Source organism: Hemicordylus capensis, chromosome 2 (assembly GCF_027244095.1).
Source record: "Hemicordylus capensis ecotype Gifberg chromosome 2, rHemCap1.1.pri, whole genome shotgun sequence".
NCBI lineage: Eukaryota > Metazoa > Chordata > Lepidosauria > Squamata > Cordylidae > Hemicordylus > Hemicordylus capensis.
This window is the reverse complement of record NC_069658.1, coordinates 51,038,064-51,051,531: the sequence shown is the minus strand read 5'-3', so window position 1 is coordinate 51,051,531 and position 13,468 is coordinate 51,038,064. Positions and strand designations below refer to the sequence as shown.

General features: G+C 44.2%; 1 protein-coding gene across 1 annotated transcript in view; it reads right to left on the bottom strand.

Annotated features, from left to right (window-relative positions):
• Positions 1–13,468, bottom strand: part of MRPS27 (mitochondrial ribosomal protein S27) — a 72,885-nt gene that overhangs the window by 4,043 nt on the left and 55,374 nt on the right. Inside the window, exons 9-10 of the mRNA XM_053296076.1 lie at positions 10,404–10,546; positions 1,281–1,427 (exon numbers count right to left, since the gene is read on the bottom strand). Coding sequence (XP_053152051.1) covers positions 1,281–1,427; positions 10,404–10,546 — 290 coding nt within the window. The remainder of the gene's footprint in view (positions 1–1,280; positions 1,428–10,403; positions 10,547–13,468) is intronic.

Here is a 13,468-nt window from a genome sequence, read left to right as displayed (position 1 = left end):
TCTAATGTGTAGCTGGACACATTTTTTGCAATACCAATGCCCACCCCACCCCCACCCCCAAAATGTGCATTGGGGCCTATGGAGTCTAATGAGGAGGAAAAGAAAAGGGGGGTGAGGAGGGACAGAAAGCAAAGATGCACACTGCTTCCTTCCGGTCTTCGTAAGCGTGTACTAAACGTGCATTAGAACCTTTCCTTACTCTCTCATTCTTTACAAGGCACGTCTGTTTTTCTTGTTTCCACCCTTTCCACACAGAAAATACCACAGAATTGGACTGAACAATTTGTTCAACAAACCTGCCATACTGGGGAGCAAGATATAGCCATATGGCAACATCAGAGGAATATAGTAGTGCTTTGCAAACCAATACAAATTCCCCAAAAGGTCCCTTCCAGTGACAGGGAATTTAATTAAGCAATATTTTGAACTTTCTGAGCCGAAGAGAAATCTGATGAGAGTGTGTCATTGTGTTTTTGGTTTTTGTTACCCTTTATATATGTATCTGTAAATATAAAATGTGGTAGAGACTTTAAGTGCCAAATTGTCACATTTTATACATGGTTGCCATTTTATACATGGCTGCATGAACACCACAGAGAGCTTCCACTTGATAGTCATTCGAATTCATCCATGTTCACAGAAAGGAGGAGAGAATCTAAGCTTTCTTAGAGCCATTTCTGTCTCACAATAGGTGAACCACAGAATCGGGCTAAAGAAGCTGGAGAAAGCACAAGGGCAAGTAACGGAGCAGGAGTGACGCTCCACTTTACTAGAAAGACCTTGACTTATCAAGTCTGATGCATCAACAGCAAAAACAACATCCGAGCATCCAAGCAACAGACAGTGGCCTTCAGCATCTTTTTCACAAGACAATTTCCTATTTGAAGCAGTAAGGACATAATTCAATGTCAACATTTCAAGGGCCTGGTAGTGCTACTGATGGGACGCCAATGGAGTGTTTGTATCTCATAGTAAAGAAAAACATGCATACTTTTTACTATAGCAATAGCAATAGCACTTACATTTATATACCGCTTTATAGCCAGAGCTCTCTAAGCGGTTTACAATGATTTTAGCATATTGCCCCCAACATTCTGGGTACTCATTTTACCGACCTCGGAAGGATGGAAGGCTGAGTCAACCTTGAGCCCCTGGTCAGGATCGAACTTGTAACCTTCTGGTTACAGGGCGGCAGTTTTACCACTGCGCCACCAGGGGCTCTTACTATGGACAACAAAAGCTACCATCAGCTAATGTGTAGAAGAAGGGAAACTACATACCTTGAATCGGTTAAGGTACTCGGGCAGTCGAAGCATTTCTGTTTCTTCTGACTGCACTTGCTTGGGCGTTTCTTCTGCATCCTTGCTTTCTTCCTGAGAAACTTCGGACACAGGAGAGGGCTGCAAAATGGCTGCCAGAACATCAATCTTTGGAATAGAAATATGAAGAGAGAGTATGTGGCTTTTTTCTTTTTAAGCATAATTTATATGGGGCTAGTCATTATGTAGCTCCTTGCGGCATGATTACACAATATGTGGATTCTTGTTAAAAATTTACGGATACCAGCCGTTATTTTTTAGAGATCTATTTTTAGCCTTGACAAAGCAAGTTTGAACACACAAAGGCAAAAGTTCCAGAGGGTCAAAAACAGGTTGACAAACAAGAAACACTTCAAATTTATTTTTAATACCACCTAAGACCCCAGAACGATTAACCACCATATGATTTCAAAAAAAACAACCTGAAAATAAAACAAGCATAGCTACATGCTAAAAAGAGTTGGGGGGCATTCATTGGCCAAAAGTCTGGATAAGAAGGGAAGTCTTCAATTTCGTCCAAAAGGCTGGGAGAGAAAGAGCTACGTGGATCTCCACTGCACGCAAGTTCCACAGCCTGGGCGGCGGGGTGATAACTGAGAAGGCCCAGTTCTGCATGCTTGACCAACGAGCACCCGCAAGTGTTGGCACACAGAGCAGAGCCCTCCCAGCCAACCTAGTCAGTTGGGTAGACTCGGTTGGGAGTAGGCCATGAGGTACCTGGGCCCAAGCCAATCAGGGCTTCGGTAATAGCCAACATTTTGAATGTACTCAGAAACAGATTGGCAACCAGTGAAGTTCCTTCAAGATTGGTATAATAAGTTTTTTTTCCAAGGGACTGTTCAATTTCTTTTTTCACATTTGAGTGCAGAGTAATTATTTAGAGTCTTTAAGGTTGTTTCACTGTAAGATGAGTACACAATTTGTTTTTGTTTTTTAAAAAGCCACCATATGCAAGGAATTAACTTACTTATCAGCAATAAATTATTTAACTAATGTAAAATAAAAAACTACGAATTTAAAGCATAATTTAGTTGTTTATTTATTATTATTATCATCTATATATATAATTCTCCTGGGTGTGCCCAGGAGAAATGCGTCCTGGCAGCCCAGCTGATTGGCTGGGCTGCAGGGGGCGCCCGATTGGTTGGCAGCACACCCAGGAGAATTCGCTTGCTGGGCGGCTGCGGAGGCAAGGCGGCGGGCCCAGGGCCGCGGAGCCCAGCAAGGTGGCGGCGGCGGCCCCGGCCGTGAGGCGGGGCGAGGCGGCGGGCCCAGAGCGATGGCAGCGGGCCAGGCCGTGGTGGCGGGGCCCAGCGAGCGGCAGGCCCAGCGAGGCGGGGCAAGGCGGCAGGGCCCAGCGAGGCGGCGGGGCCGGGCCCGGCTGCGGAAGCGAGGCAGCGGGACTGGCCGGGCCGCGGAGGCGAGGCGGCGGGACTGGCCGGGCTGGGCCCGGCCGCGGAGGCAAGGCGGCGGGCCTGATGTCGGCACTCTGGGGCCAGCCATGGCATCGGCGGCGGCACTCTGGGGCTGGCCAGGCCCGCTGGCGGCGGCGGCCGCACTCTGCCCCGCCGGAGACGGGGGGCGGGAGGAGAGAGAGAGGTAGCCTGGCCTGGCCGGGCCCGGCCACGGAAGCGAGGCGGCGGGACTGGCCGGGCCGCGGAGGCGAGGCGGCGGAACTGGCCGGACCCGGCCGCGGAGGCGAGGCGGCGGCGGCCGCACTCGGCCCCCGCAGGGCAGCGGCGGCCGCACGGGTCAGCTAGTTATTATTATTTCTTGTTTACACAGTCAGACAGGTGTTATTGACTGGTTTGTTTTATCCAGACATCGAGTCCTTCCCAAGGACCTGGGATGGCTGAATCTTATTGTCAATGTTGTTGCTGTTGTTCTAGATATCGTCGCAGAATAAAGGCTGTTCCCAGTAAAGCTGCTTTTTGTAATTGGCTGATGGTGATTTCTGTGGCCCCTATGGTGTTGAGGTGCTCTTCAAGGTCTTTTGGAACTGCACCCAGGGCGCCAATTACCACTGGGATGATTTTGGTCTTTTTCTGCCACAGCCTTTCAATTTCAATTTGTAGATCTTTGTATTTGGTGATTTTTTTCTATTTCTTTTTCTTCTATTCTGCTATTCCCTGGTATTGCTATGTCGATTATTTTGACTTGTTCTTCTTTCTTCTCGACTACAGTTATATCTGGTGTATTGTATGGCAGATGTTTGTCTGTTTGTAGTCGGAAGTCCCATAATATTTTTACATCTTCATTTTCTACCACTTTTCCAATTTTATGGTCCCACCAATTTTTGGCTACAGGTAGCTTGTAGTTTTTGCAGATGTTCCAGTGTATCATCCCTGATACCTTGTCATGCCTTTGTTTGTAGTCAGTCTGTACGATCTTTTTACAACAGCTGATTAGGTGGTCCACTGTTTCATCTGCTTCTTTACAAGGCAGCACTTGCTGTTTGTGGTGGATTTTTCGACTTTTGCTCTTATTGCATTTGTTCTTAGTGCCTGTTCTTGTGCAGCCAGTATTAAACCCTCTGTTTCTTTCTTCAAGTTGCCATTCTTAAGGCACTGTCAGGTCTTGGTGATGTCTGATTTTCCAGTTATATTGTGCAAATATTGACAATGCAGTGGCTTATTTTTCCATTTTTCTGCTCGTTTCTTTACTTGTTCTTTCTTGTAGGCCTGCTTTGTTTCATTGGTGTCTAATATTGATGTCTAATAATAGGGACCTATTAGGATGATCCGCCCGAGAAGGTTATTGGATCCAATAGGATTTCAAGAAGCCTTGGAGGGATGGCTCTGCTGGTGATCTTGTTGATGTCTGGTGGAGAATTGGAACAGCAAACTCACTGGGGCAGTAGTCATGATTGCTCCTAAGCGTCCTCTCCGACCTGCTTCAAAATTGGCCGCTTGGTATACAGAACTACGGGGGCTGAAGCGGCGAGGTAGACGACCGGAGCGCAAGTGGAGAAAGACTCGGCTTGAATCCGACAGACTGCAACATAGAGCTCATTTGAAGATCTATGCTCAGGCGATACGTGCGGCAAAGAAGCGATACTTTTCTGCCCGTATTGCATCCGCAAACTTACGTCCGGTGGAATTGTTCAGGGTTGTGAGAGGGCTAGTGAGTGCCCCTCCTCCCTTGAATCAGAATCTGGAACCATCGATTACCCGCTGTGATGTGTTTAATGAATTCTTTGTGGGGGAAATCTCTCGTATTCGGGCCGACTTAGACTCCGTCTCCACAATTACCTCAGTGTCTGATGTGGAGGTGTCCAGCGACTCCTCTTGGGTGATTAGGTTGGATCAGTTCCAGTTTGTGACTCCTGAGGATGCGGACAAGCTGATTGGAATGGTGCAGCCTACCACCTGTTCTCTTGACCCTTGTCTGACATGGCTTATATTATCTGGCAGGGGGGTTGTTGTAGAAGGCCTGGTAGAGATTATAAATGCATCTCTGAGGGAAGGTAGGATGCCTCCTTGTCTTAAGGAGGCAATTATTAGACCGCTTCTGAAGAAGCCTACCCTGGATCCCTCGGACTTGAACTACAGGCCTGTCTCCAACCTTCCATGGCTGGGAGAGGTAATTGAGAGGGTGGTGGCCTCTCAGCTCCAGATAGTCTTGGATGAAACTGATTATCTTGACCCATTTCAAATTAGCTTTTGGGCTGGCTGTTGGGTGGAGACTGCTTTGGTCGGAATAGCAATAGCAATAGCAATAACACTTACATTTATATACCGCTTTATAGCCGGAGCTCTCTAAGCGGTTTACAATGATTTAGCATATTGCCCCCAACATTCTGGGTACTCATTTTACCGACCTCGGAAGGATGGAAGGCTGAGTCAACCTTGAGCCCCTGGTCAGGATCGAACTTGTAACCTTCTGGTTACAGGGCGGCAGTTTTACCACTGCACCACCAGGGGCTCATATGGATGATCTCATATGAATGATGGATGATCTCCAATTGGCAACTGACAGAGGAAGTGTTACTCTGTTGGTCCTTCTAGACCTCTCGGCGGCTTTCGATACTATCGGCCATAGTATCCTTTTGGAGCGTCTGAGGGGGTTGGGAGTTGGAGGCACTGCTTTGCAGTGGTTCTGCTTCTATCTCTCGGGCAGGTTCCAGATGGTGTCCCTTGGAGATTGCTGTTCTTCAAAATCTGAACTTCTGTATGGTGTTCCCAGGGCTCCATATTGTCTCCAATGTTGTTTAATATCTACATGAAACCTCTGGGAAAGATCATCAGGAGATTTGATGCTGGGTGCTACCAGTATGCTGATGTCACCCAAATCTATTTCTCCATGTCAGCATCATCGGGAGAGGACATAACCTCCCTAAATGCCTGCCTGGAGTTGGTGATGGGCTGGATGAGATATAACAAACTGAGACTGAATCCGGCTATGACGGAGGTACTCATTGTGCAGGGTCGGAACTCGAGAGATGATTTTGCTCTCTCTGTTCTGGATGGGGTCACACTTCCCCAGAAGGAACAGGTACACAATCTAGGGGTGCTTCTGGATCCGAGCCTCTCCCTGGTGACCCAGGTTCAGGCAGTGGCCAGAAGTGCCTTCTATCAGCTTCGGCTGATACGCCAGATGCGTCCGTTTCTTGAAGTGAATGACCTCAAAACAGTGGTACATCTGCTGGTAACCTCCAGACTGGATTACTGTAAGGCGCTCTATGTGGGGCTGTCCTTGTACGTAGTCCGGAAACTACAGCTGGTCCAGAATGCGGCAGCCAGGCTGGTCTCTGGGTCATCTCGGAGAGACCATATAACTCCTGTATTGAAGGAGCTACACTGGCTGCCAAATGTTTCTGGGCAAAATACAAGGTGCTGGTTATAACCTATAAAGCCCTAAACAGTTTGGGCCCTGTGTATTTAAGAGAACGCCTTCTTCTGCATGAAGCCCACTGCCCACTGAGATCTGCTGGAGAGGTCCGTCTGCAGCTGCCACCGGCTTGTCTGGTGGCCACTCAGGGATGGGCCTTCTCCGCTGCTGCCCCGTGGCTTTGGAATGCGCTCCCTAGTGAAATAAGAGCCTCCCCATCTCTGACAGCTTTTTAAAAAGTCTTTAAAAACACATTTCTTCACCCAGGCTTTTAATTAATGTTGTCTTAATGGTTTTAATGCTATTTTAAAATATTATTTTAAAATTTTTAAATTGTTGTAATGTGTGCCCCCCCTCCAGTGATTCGATTTCTGACTGGGACTTTCCATACAACTTCAGATCGTCCATGTACAGCAGATGGTTTGTTTTACTTGATGTTTTTGATGTTTGGTATCCGAGGCCTGTTTTGTTTAGTATTTGTGAAAGTGGAGTCATGGTGATTACAAACAATAGAGGGGATAGTGAGTCCCCTTGGAAAATGCCTCTTCTAATGCTAACCTGTCCAAGTGTCTCACCATTGACTATTAACTGTGTACTCCACATGCTCATTGCTTTTTAAAATAAATATCTGAATGTTTTTGCTGACACCAGTTGTTTCTAAACATTTTCGTATCCATGTGTGAGGCAATGAATCGAAGGCTTTTTTGTAGTCAATCCATGCAACACTTAGATTTGTTTTTCTTCTCTTGCAATTTTGTAAAATCATTTTGTCAATCAGCAGCTGGTCTTTTGTGCCTCTGGTGTTTGGGCAATTTCCTTTCTGTTCAACTGGAAGCTGTTTGTTAGTTAAAAAGTGTTGCATGACTTCATCTGCTATTATTCTAGTTAATAATTTGAACATGGTTGGCAGGCAGGCAATCGGTCTATAATTACTTGGAACTGCACCTTTCGCTGGGTCTTTCATGATGAGATGAGTTTTCCCAGTTGTTAGCCATTGTTCAATATCACCTCCTTGCAAAATGTGATTGAACTGTTTTGATAGTTATTTATGAAGGCTTGTTAGGTGTTTAAGCCAAAAGCCATGCAGTTCATAGTCGCCTGGCGCAGTCCAATTTTTAATTTTATTTGCTCTTTCACTTATTAATTCTGGTGTTATTATTAGATCTTGCATTTGTTGGTTGCATTTTTTGACCTCTTTCATCCAGCCTGCTTTTTTATTATAATCTATTGGATTGTCCCATAAATTTCTCCAGAATTGCACTGTTTCTTCTTTATTGATTAATAATAATAATAATAATAAATAATAATAATAATAATAATAGGTGTTTCTATGTTTCTTGCAGTTTCTCCTTCTATGCTTTGGTAGAAACGTCTCTGATTCGAATGGAATTGGACATTCTGCCTGTGTTGTGTAATTCTGGCTTCGTATCTGCTAATCTTCTTTGACACTGCTGTTATTTGCTGCTTTATTATTTCCAGGACTTCTCTAATTTTCCTTGAATCTAAGTGGTGTTTTTGGATCAGATACTGTTTGGTGTTTTCATTCTTCAGCTTATTGTCTTTCATATCTTTCAATTTACTAGCATCTGATCTAAGCCTGAAGATTTTATTTTCTAATCTAATCTTCCATTTAAGTGATGTACTGCTTTCTTTTTTGACAGATCCACTGATCTTATATCCGAGCTCTTGTGTTGTTATAGTTGCTGCACTGTACATTAGTCGGTTTGTTTCTTGCAAATTATTAGTTGTTATTTCTGCAAGTGCAGCATTGACATCTTTTAATGCCTGAGCAAGTTGTTTTTTGGCAACTGTTTTTAGAGCTGGAAGTCGAACCCTGGTGGTTGTTTGGTTCATGTGCTCAGTTATTTTTTGCTTTAGTTCTTGTTGCTTTTCTGTTAAACGGCATTTGGGTTTTTGAGGTGAAGGTAAAAGGGAGGTTGCCTGGTTTTGATTTTGAAACAGTTCAGCAACAGTGGCTTCCTCTATTTCCAACACCTCCTCCACCTGCGCCTGAGCAACTTCTTCAATTGGTGGTAATTCTTCTTCCATATCTTGAGCCTGTGTTGCTCTTTGCAGTTCTTCCAGCTCAACTCCTCTGAATACTTTATTTCTCATTATGAATCTTCTCTGGTCTGCTAGCCTTTGTTCTGTTATTTCTGTATCTGGATGCTTCTCTTTCCAAATTTGGTGCATTCTTTTTAAATAACCTCTTCTAGTTGGACTAGACTTGTAATAGCAGATTTCCTTGTTGGCGTTTTCCGTATATTTTTTTCAGTTAAGCAACGTTTCTTCCAGTAACTTTGCAGTCTCCAGCCTTGGTTGCTCAACTGAAGATCGAGAGTCCTGTTGCCCACTTGCCACCAGATGTCCAGGGACTCCAGCACCTGGCGCGGTCCTTGTTGACCCGGACGATGATCCGGTATAGATTTATTAAAGTTACATCTCACCATATTGTTGATGGGAGAGGCACTCTTTGTCTGGCTCCTCTGGTGAGACCTGTCCAGTATGGTTGGACCTCTGGCATAGCTCTCACCTTCCTCAGAGCACGCAAGCCCCACAACCACACCAAGATAGTGCCTCACTGGGGGTATTATTATTATTTCTATTTCTATTAATGCAGCACACTTGTCGAGTCCAAACTCCATTGTTATATCACTACTGAATAAGGAGTGTGCAAGAGAAATATTAGCAGTCAGAAATAATCTCCAGCAACCTCAATACACTGACAACCCAAAACTGACTAAATCCAGAATATTCCAAATAGGAAGGGGAGGAGAAAGTGTCAGATGACTGGGCCCCATGCTTGTTTGTGCTCCATTCCCTCGTGCAGGTTCTTTGGGTTTCGGTGCTCTCGGTTCCCGGCTCTTAGATTGTCATTGTCATAATTTATCCTCATCCTCAAACTTGTGAAGAGGCATTCATTCTTTTAAACAAGGCCCTAGAGGAGGAGGAGGAAAGGGCTTCTGGTGTTTGAATCTACCTTCTACTTCTAATTTTACAGAATTGTTTGGTTTTTCAAAGACATCTTCAAAGACATCTGGTAGGAATTGTAGCAAATATTTTTTAGTTAAGCATAGTGCTGTGACATAAGGCCTTCTATTTTAATTAAGAACATAAGAACAGCCCTGCTGGATCAGGCCCAACAACTATCTAGTCCAGCATCCTGTTTCACACAGTGGCCCACCAGATGCCTCTGGGGAGCCCGCAGGCAAGAGGTGAGGGCATGCCGTCTCTCCTGCTGTTGCTCCCCTGCAACTGGTATTTAGAGGCATCGTGCCTCTGAGCCTGGAGGTGGCCCACCAGACTAGTAGCAATTGATAGACCTGTCCTTCACGACAGTTTAACGTGTTTAATTGTTTAACGTGTTGTACCTTTTTGGGCTAGATCATGTGTGGGGGGGAGGGGGGGAGTTGTTTCCCTTCACTCTGCTGCATGCAAGTTCTGTAAAAGGCAAAGTTTCTGCCAGCGCATTTGCCTTATCTGACATAGGAAAATGCCAACATGATCTAAAAGCTGGAAGAGGAAAATATGCCCTTATGTACTGGTTGTGCTCCTTTGGTCCTTTGGAAATAGTGATCTTTTCTAAGGGTGATGGCAAACTCAACTGAACGTAAGTAGCTTGTTCAATACATATTCACACGATATAAAATAACAGGGTCAACAGTTGCAAGCACAATAATGCAGTACACAAACCTCAAGTTCTCCAGCCATCTTCTGCTGGTCTAACTTTGAACACACACCATATTCTCAAAAATGCACAAGGCCCTGCTTTGCAAAATGATTGTTCAATACACTAGTGATGTCACAGAATTTCATAATTCCTGGTATGGAAATACTCATCATGATAACGCATAATGTACACCTTAAATACAGGGCAAGCATTACAACCCTGAGAGTTCTTTGTCTGGATGTAGAAGTCAGTTCTTCTCTCCTGTCAGTAGAAGTGGGAAAACTAAATTTCCCAGTAGCATACCAGGCACCAGAAGAGCAGGAGAGAACGAGAGCATGCTCTCCATTCCTCTCTTCAACTACTGCAGTGCAACAGAAAGCAGGAGGGGGGGCACACTTTGGGGCTTCACTGGGGGAAGAATCAGGAGCAAACTGTGCTCACTGGGGGCACAACAGGATCCAAGTTGGCATCTAACTGAGTTTGGAGTAAACGGAGCTGTTTTCTGAGTTTTGTGGGGAGAGGATTTGTATTTCTAAACCCAATTAAGACTCTAACCAGGGACTAAACTGTTTGTTTCCACTTACAGCTTCTTTGCATAGCTTTACATCACTGGGAAGCAACGTCACATTCTCCATTAACTGCAAGGCTGTGTTCAGATACCCTGGGGTCCACATGAGTGGCATTTGGTGGTACACAGCTCGTAGCCCCTTGTGCAGCTCCACTTTTCCTGTTATTAAATAGCAATTGAGAGAGTCAGTATGTTCTTTAAAGCAAAAAACAAAAACCACACAGACACACTTACACTTAAAACTGGCAGTACGTTTTCCATGCTCTGAAGGTTTATTATGGTTTGCCCACTTAGATCTGTTGGTCCTTATGGCTTGAATGTCAAAATTAACTTTCCTATAAGTTAGTTGTTATTGCCAATGAATAAACAAGGAAATTTGAGACACTGGGCTTGAGTTACTAGGCTTCACTAGTTGACGCCTCTCAAAATTTGGTGCTAATTACAATTCTTATCTTTTGATTAAACCTAACATTTTATTCTTAACATGGCCATTCTCATGGTGGTTGGCTTCTGTGAAGATTCACTGCTTTAAATGTTGTACACAAATAAATACCCCGAGGAAGTCCTAATTTTCCTCACTACAATATTGCTTCAGTATTTGATTCTCTTTAGAGACACACCACACCTGGAATGGACCACCAAGCTTTTCCACAAGTTTGGTGTTTAACCCTTACCAAAGAGCGCTCTCAAAACAAAAGAGTTCTGTTATCTTGCCTATTCCAAGTTTTGAGGGGAAATCGCTAATATCCCACTTGGTCATGGTTAAAACTGAGGAACGTTTGCCATACACAAATCACTATGTGCTGAATCCAAAGAACTACAAACAGAATTTTGCTCATACAATGGATCTTTCTTAATTCAGCCTCCTACACCCTGAAAAGCTGCATCTGAGGATTGGGGTACCTTGGGAGTGGGATGGAATGTGTTGTGGAGCGGGGCACAGGAGAGCTTCAAGCTGGTCCCCCCTACTCCCCATAGCATATCTCAAAGAATGTTCTCTCTTTCACTGCACAAAAATGTTTTAGAGAGTATTTGTGCCACGGCAATCTTGCAGAACATACACAACCTTTCTGTTTTACTTCAATATTTACAAATACTTTATAAAAGTGCACGTTTACAAATGCTTTTGAAGTGGTTGTTCTGAAAGAGCCTATTTTAAAAATATTTACAAAATTTGGGAGGAGGAGAACATTTGTGGAATTTCAACTTGATTTGCATATAGGCCTCTTTTTATCTAAGGACAGAATTTGGATGTCCTGAAGACTGTTAGCCATATTCATGACTAAGAGCTGTTTCACAAGTGACTTTTGTTGGCACGTTTATATATACATTGGCTTTGTTCTTGTCACTGATGTCCTGTATGTATATCTGTGTATAGGCTTTGGTTAGAGTTGAGAATGTTTGTGTCAATTGTCAGTTCTGTAAACTGATTGGTCAGTTTGTATTTTTTATTGGACCCTTGAGGCTGTTATTGTTTGTTAGGATGATCATTCACTCAGATAAGGACTGTTGTTTATTATTTGGTATTAGTTAAGTAACTTAGTAACTTTGATCAATAAACTTAGCAAGCCTAAGTTTCCACTCTGTTACACTCAGCTACAACCTTTCCTATACACAATAAATTAGATAGATGTAGGATCATCCTCACTCATTGTTTTCTACATCCAGATTCCATATATTTGCCTACAAAGAAATTGCTTTTCCTGTAGGAAAACTGTAATAGGTGACCCTAAGTAATATCAGGCTGAAGATCTGAGCACTTGTTGATTGAACACTTTTCCTGAGCAGGATCCAGTCTCTACTCTTGTCATCCTGATAAAATAGCCCTTGACATGAAACACTTTAGACATGGCTTTGCTTACTTTGCTGGAGTTCATATCACCTTTAACTGTCTACAGTAATCACAACAGCACATCTAACAATGCAAACTCTTGCGACACACTTTCGTCTCTCGGAGAACCACAGTAGTGTGTGCACAAACAAAAGCTTATTGGGCATTGGCTAAATATAAGCTGCTAAGGTGCTGCAGGCCAGACTGTGCCCACAGACATCTTTCATTCTTTGCAGAGGTCTATCCCATTAGTGTTGGCAAGACTGCAGAATGCGTGACATAGCAGAAAATTGGTTTTGATCTTCTGAATGTCAATGTCAGGAGGGTCACTCATACACAGCAGTAAAATGCTTGGCTAAGTGCAATGCCTTCCCAAATTATTCTGGCTATATTTTTAGAGAAAACACACACACACACACACACACACACACACACACACACACACACACACACACTCTGACCGGGGGGGCAAGGATGCATGTGTGTGCCACTACCTCAAGTGAATAGCAAACCAAGAGTACTGAGGAAAACATGTTGCCAATTAGTTATAGCTTTCATCTTTACTCCAACTGAATCTGCAGTTTTGTCTTACAGTCAGGTAGAATCAGAATCAGCATCCTTATCCTGTCATGTCGGGCACTAAATTATCACTGTTAGTTTTCCATAATGAACTGTGATACACAGAGAGGGCAACGATCAGACACTCTTTGCTAAAATTGTCTCACACTTGAAGGTAGCAACATGCCAGTTAGCAGCTAATAGTGGGGTAGGACAAAATGACCAAGGGATCTGTAACCTTGTTTAAAATGAAAGGATAACACATAACGCAAAAAGAATTCTGAAATAGGGGACTTCAAACTTTGTCCAGTGCCCTGCATCTTTCATAGTGCAAGGGCAGAAAAGGAATCCACTCTTGCAGAGGAGCTAGAGCAGGCCTGCTCAACTTAGGCCCCCCAGCTGTTTTTGGACTACAACTCCCATAAGCCCCAGCCACAGGGGCCAATAGCCAGGGATTATGGGAGTTGTAGGCCAACATCTACAGGAGGGCCGAAGTTGAGCAGGCCTGAGCTAGAGCCTAGCTGGGTTGAAATCTGGCTCTGCAGCCAAGAATAGGTAGAGGGGGAAGCAATTTCCGCTTCTCTACTGCCTCCATCCAAAACCTCCTTTTGCTTCTAGGAATAAGTCCCTGAGGGCTGTGCAGCTCTCAGGAACATATCCCTGGAAGCAAAAGTGGGTTTGGGAGGGAGAGG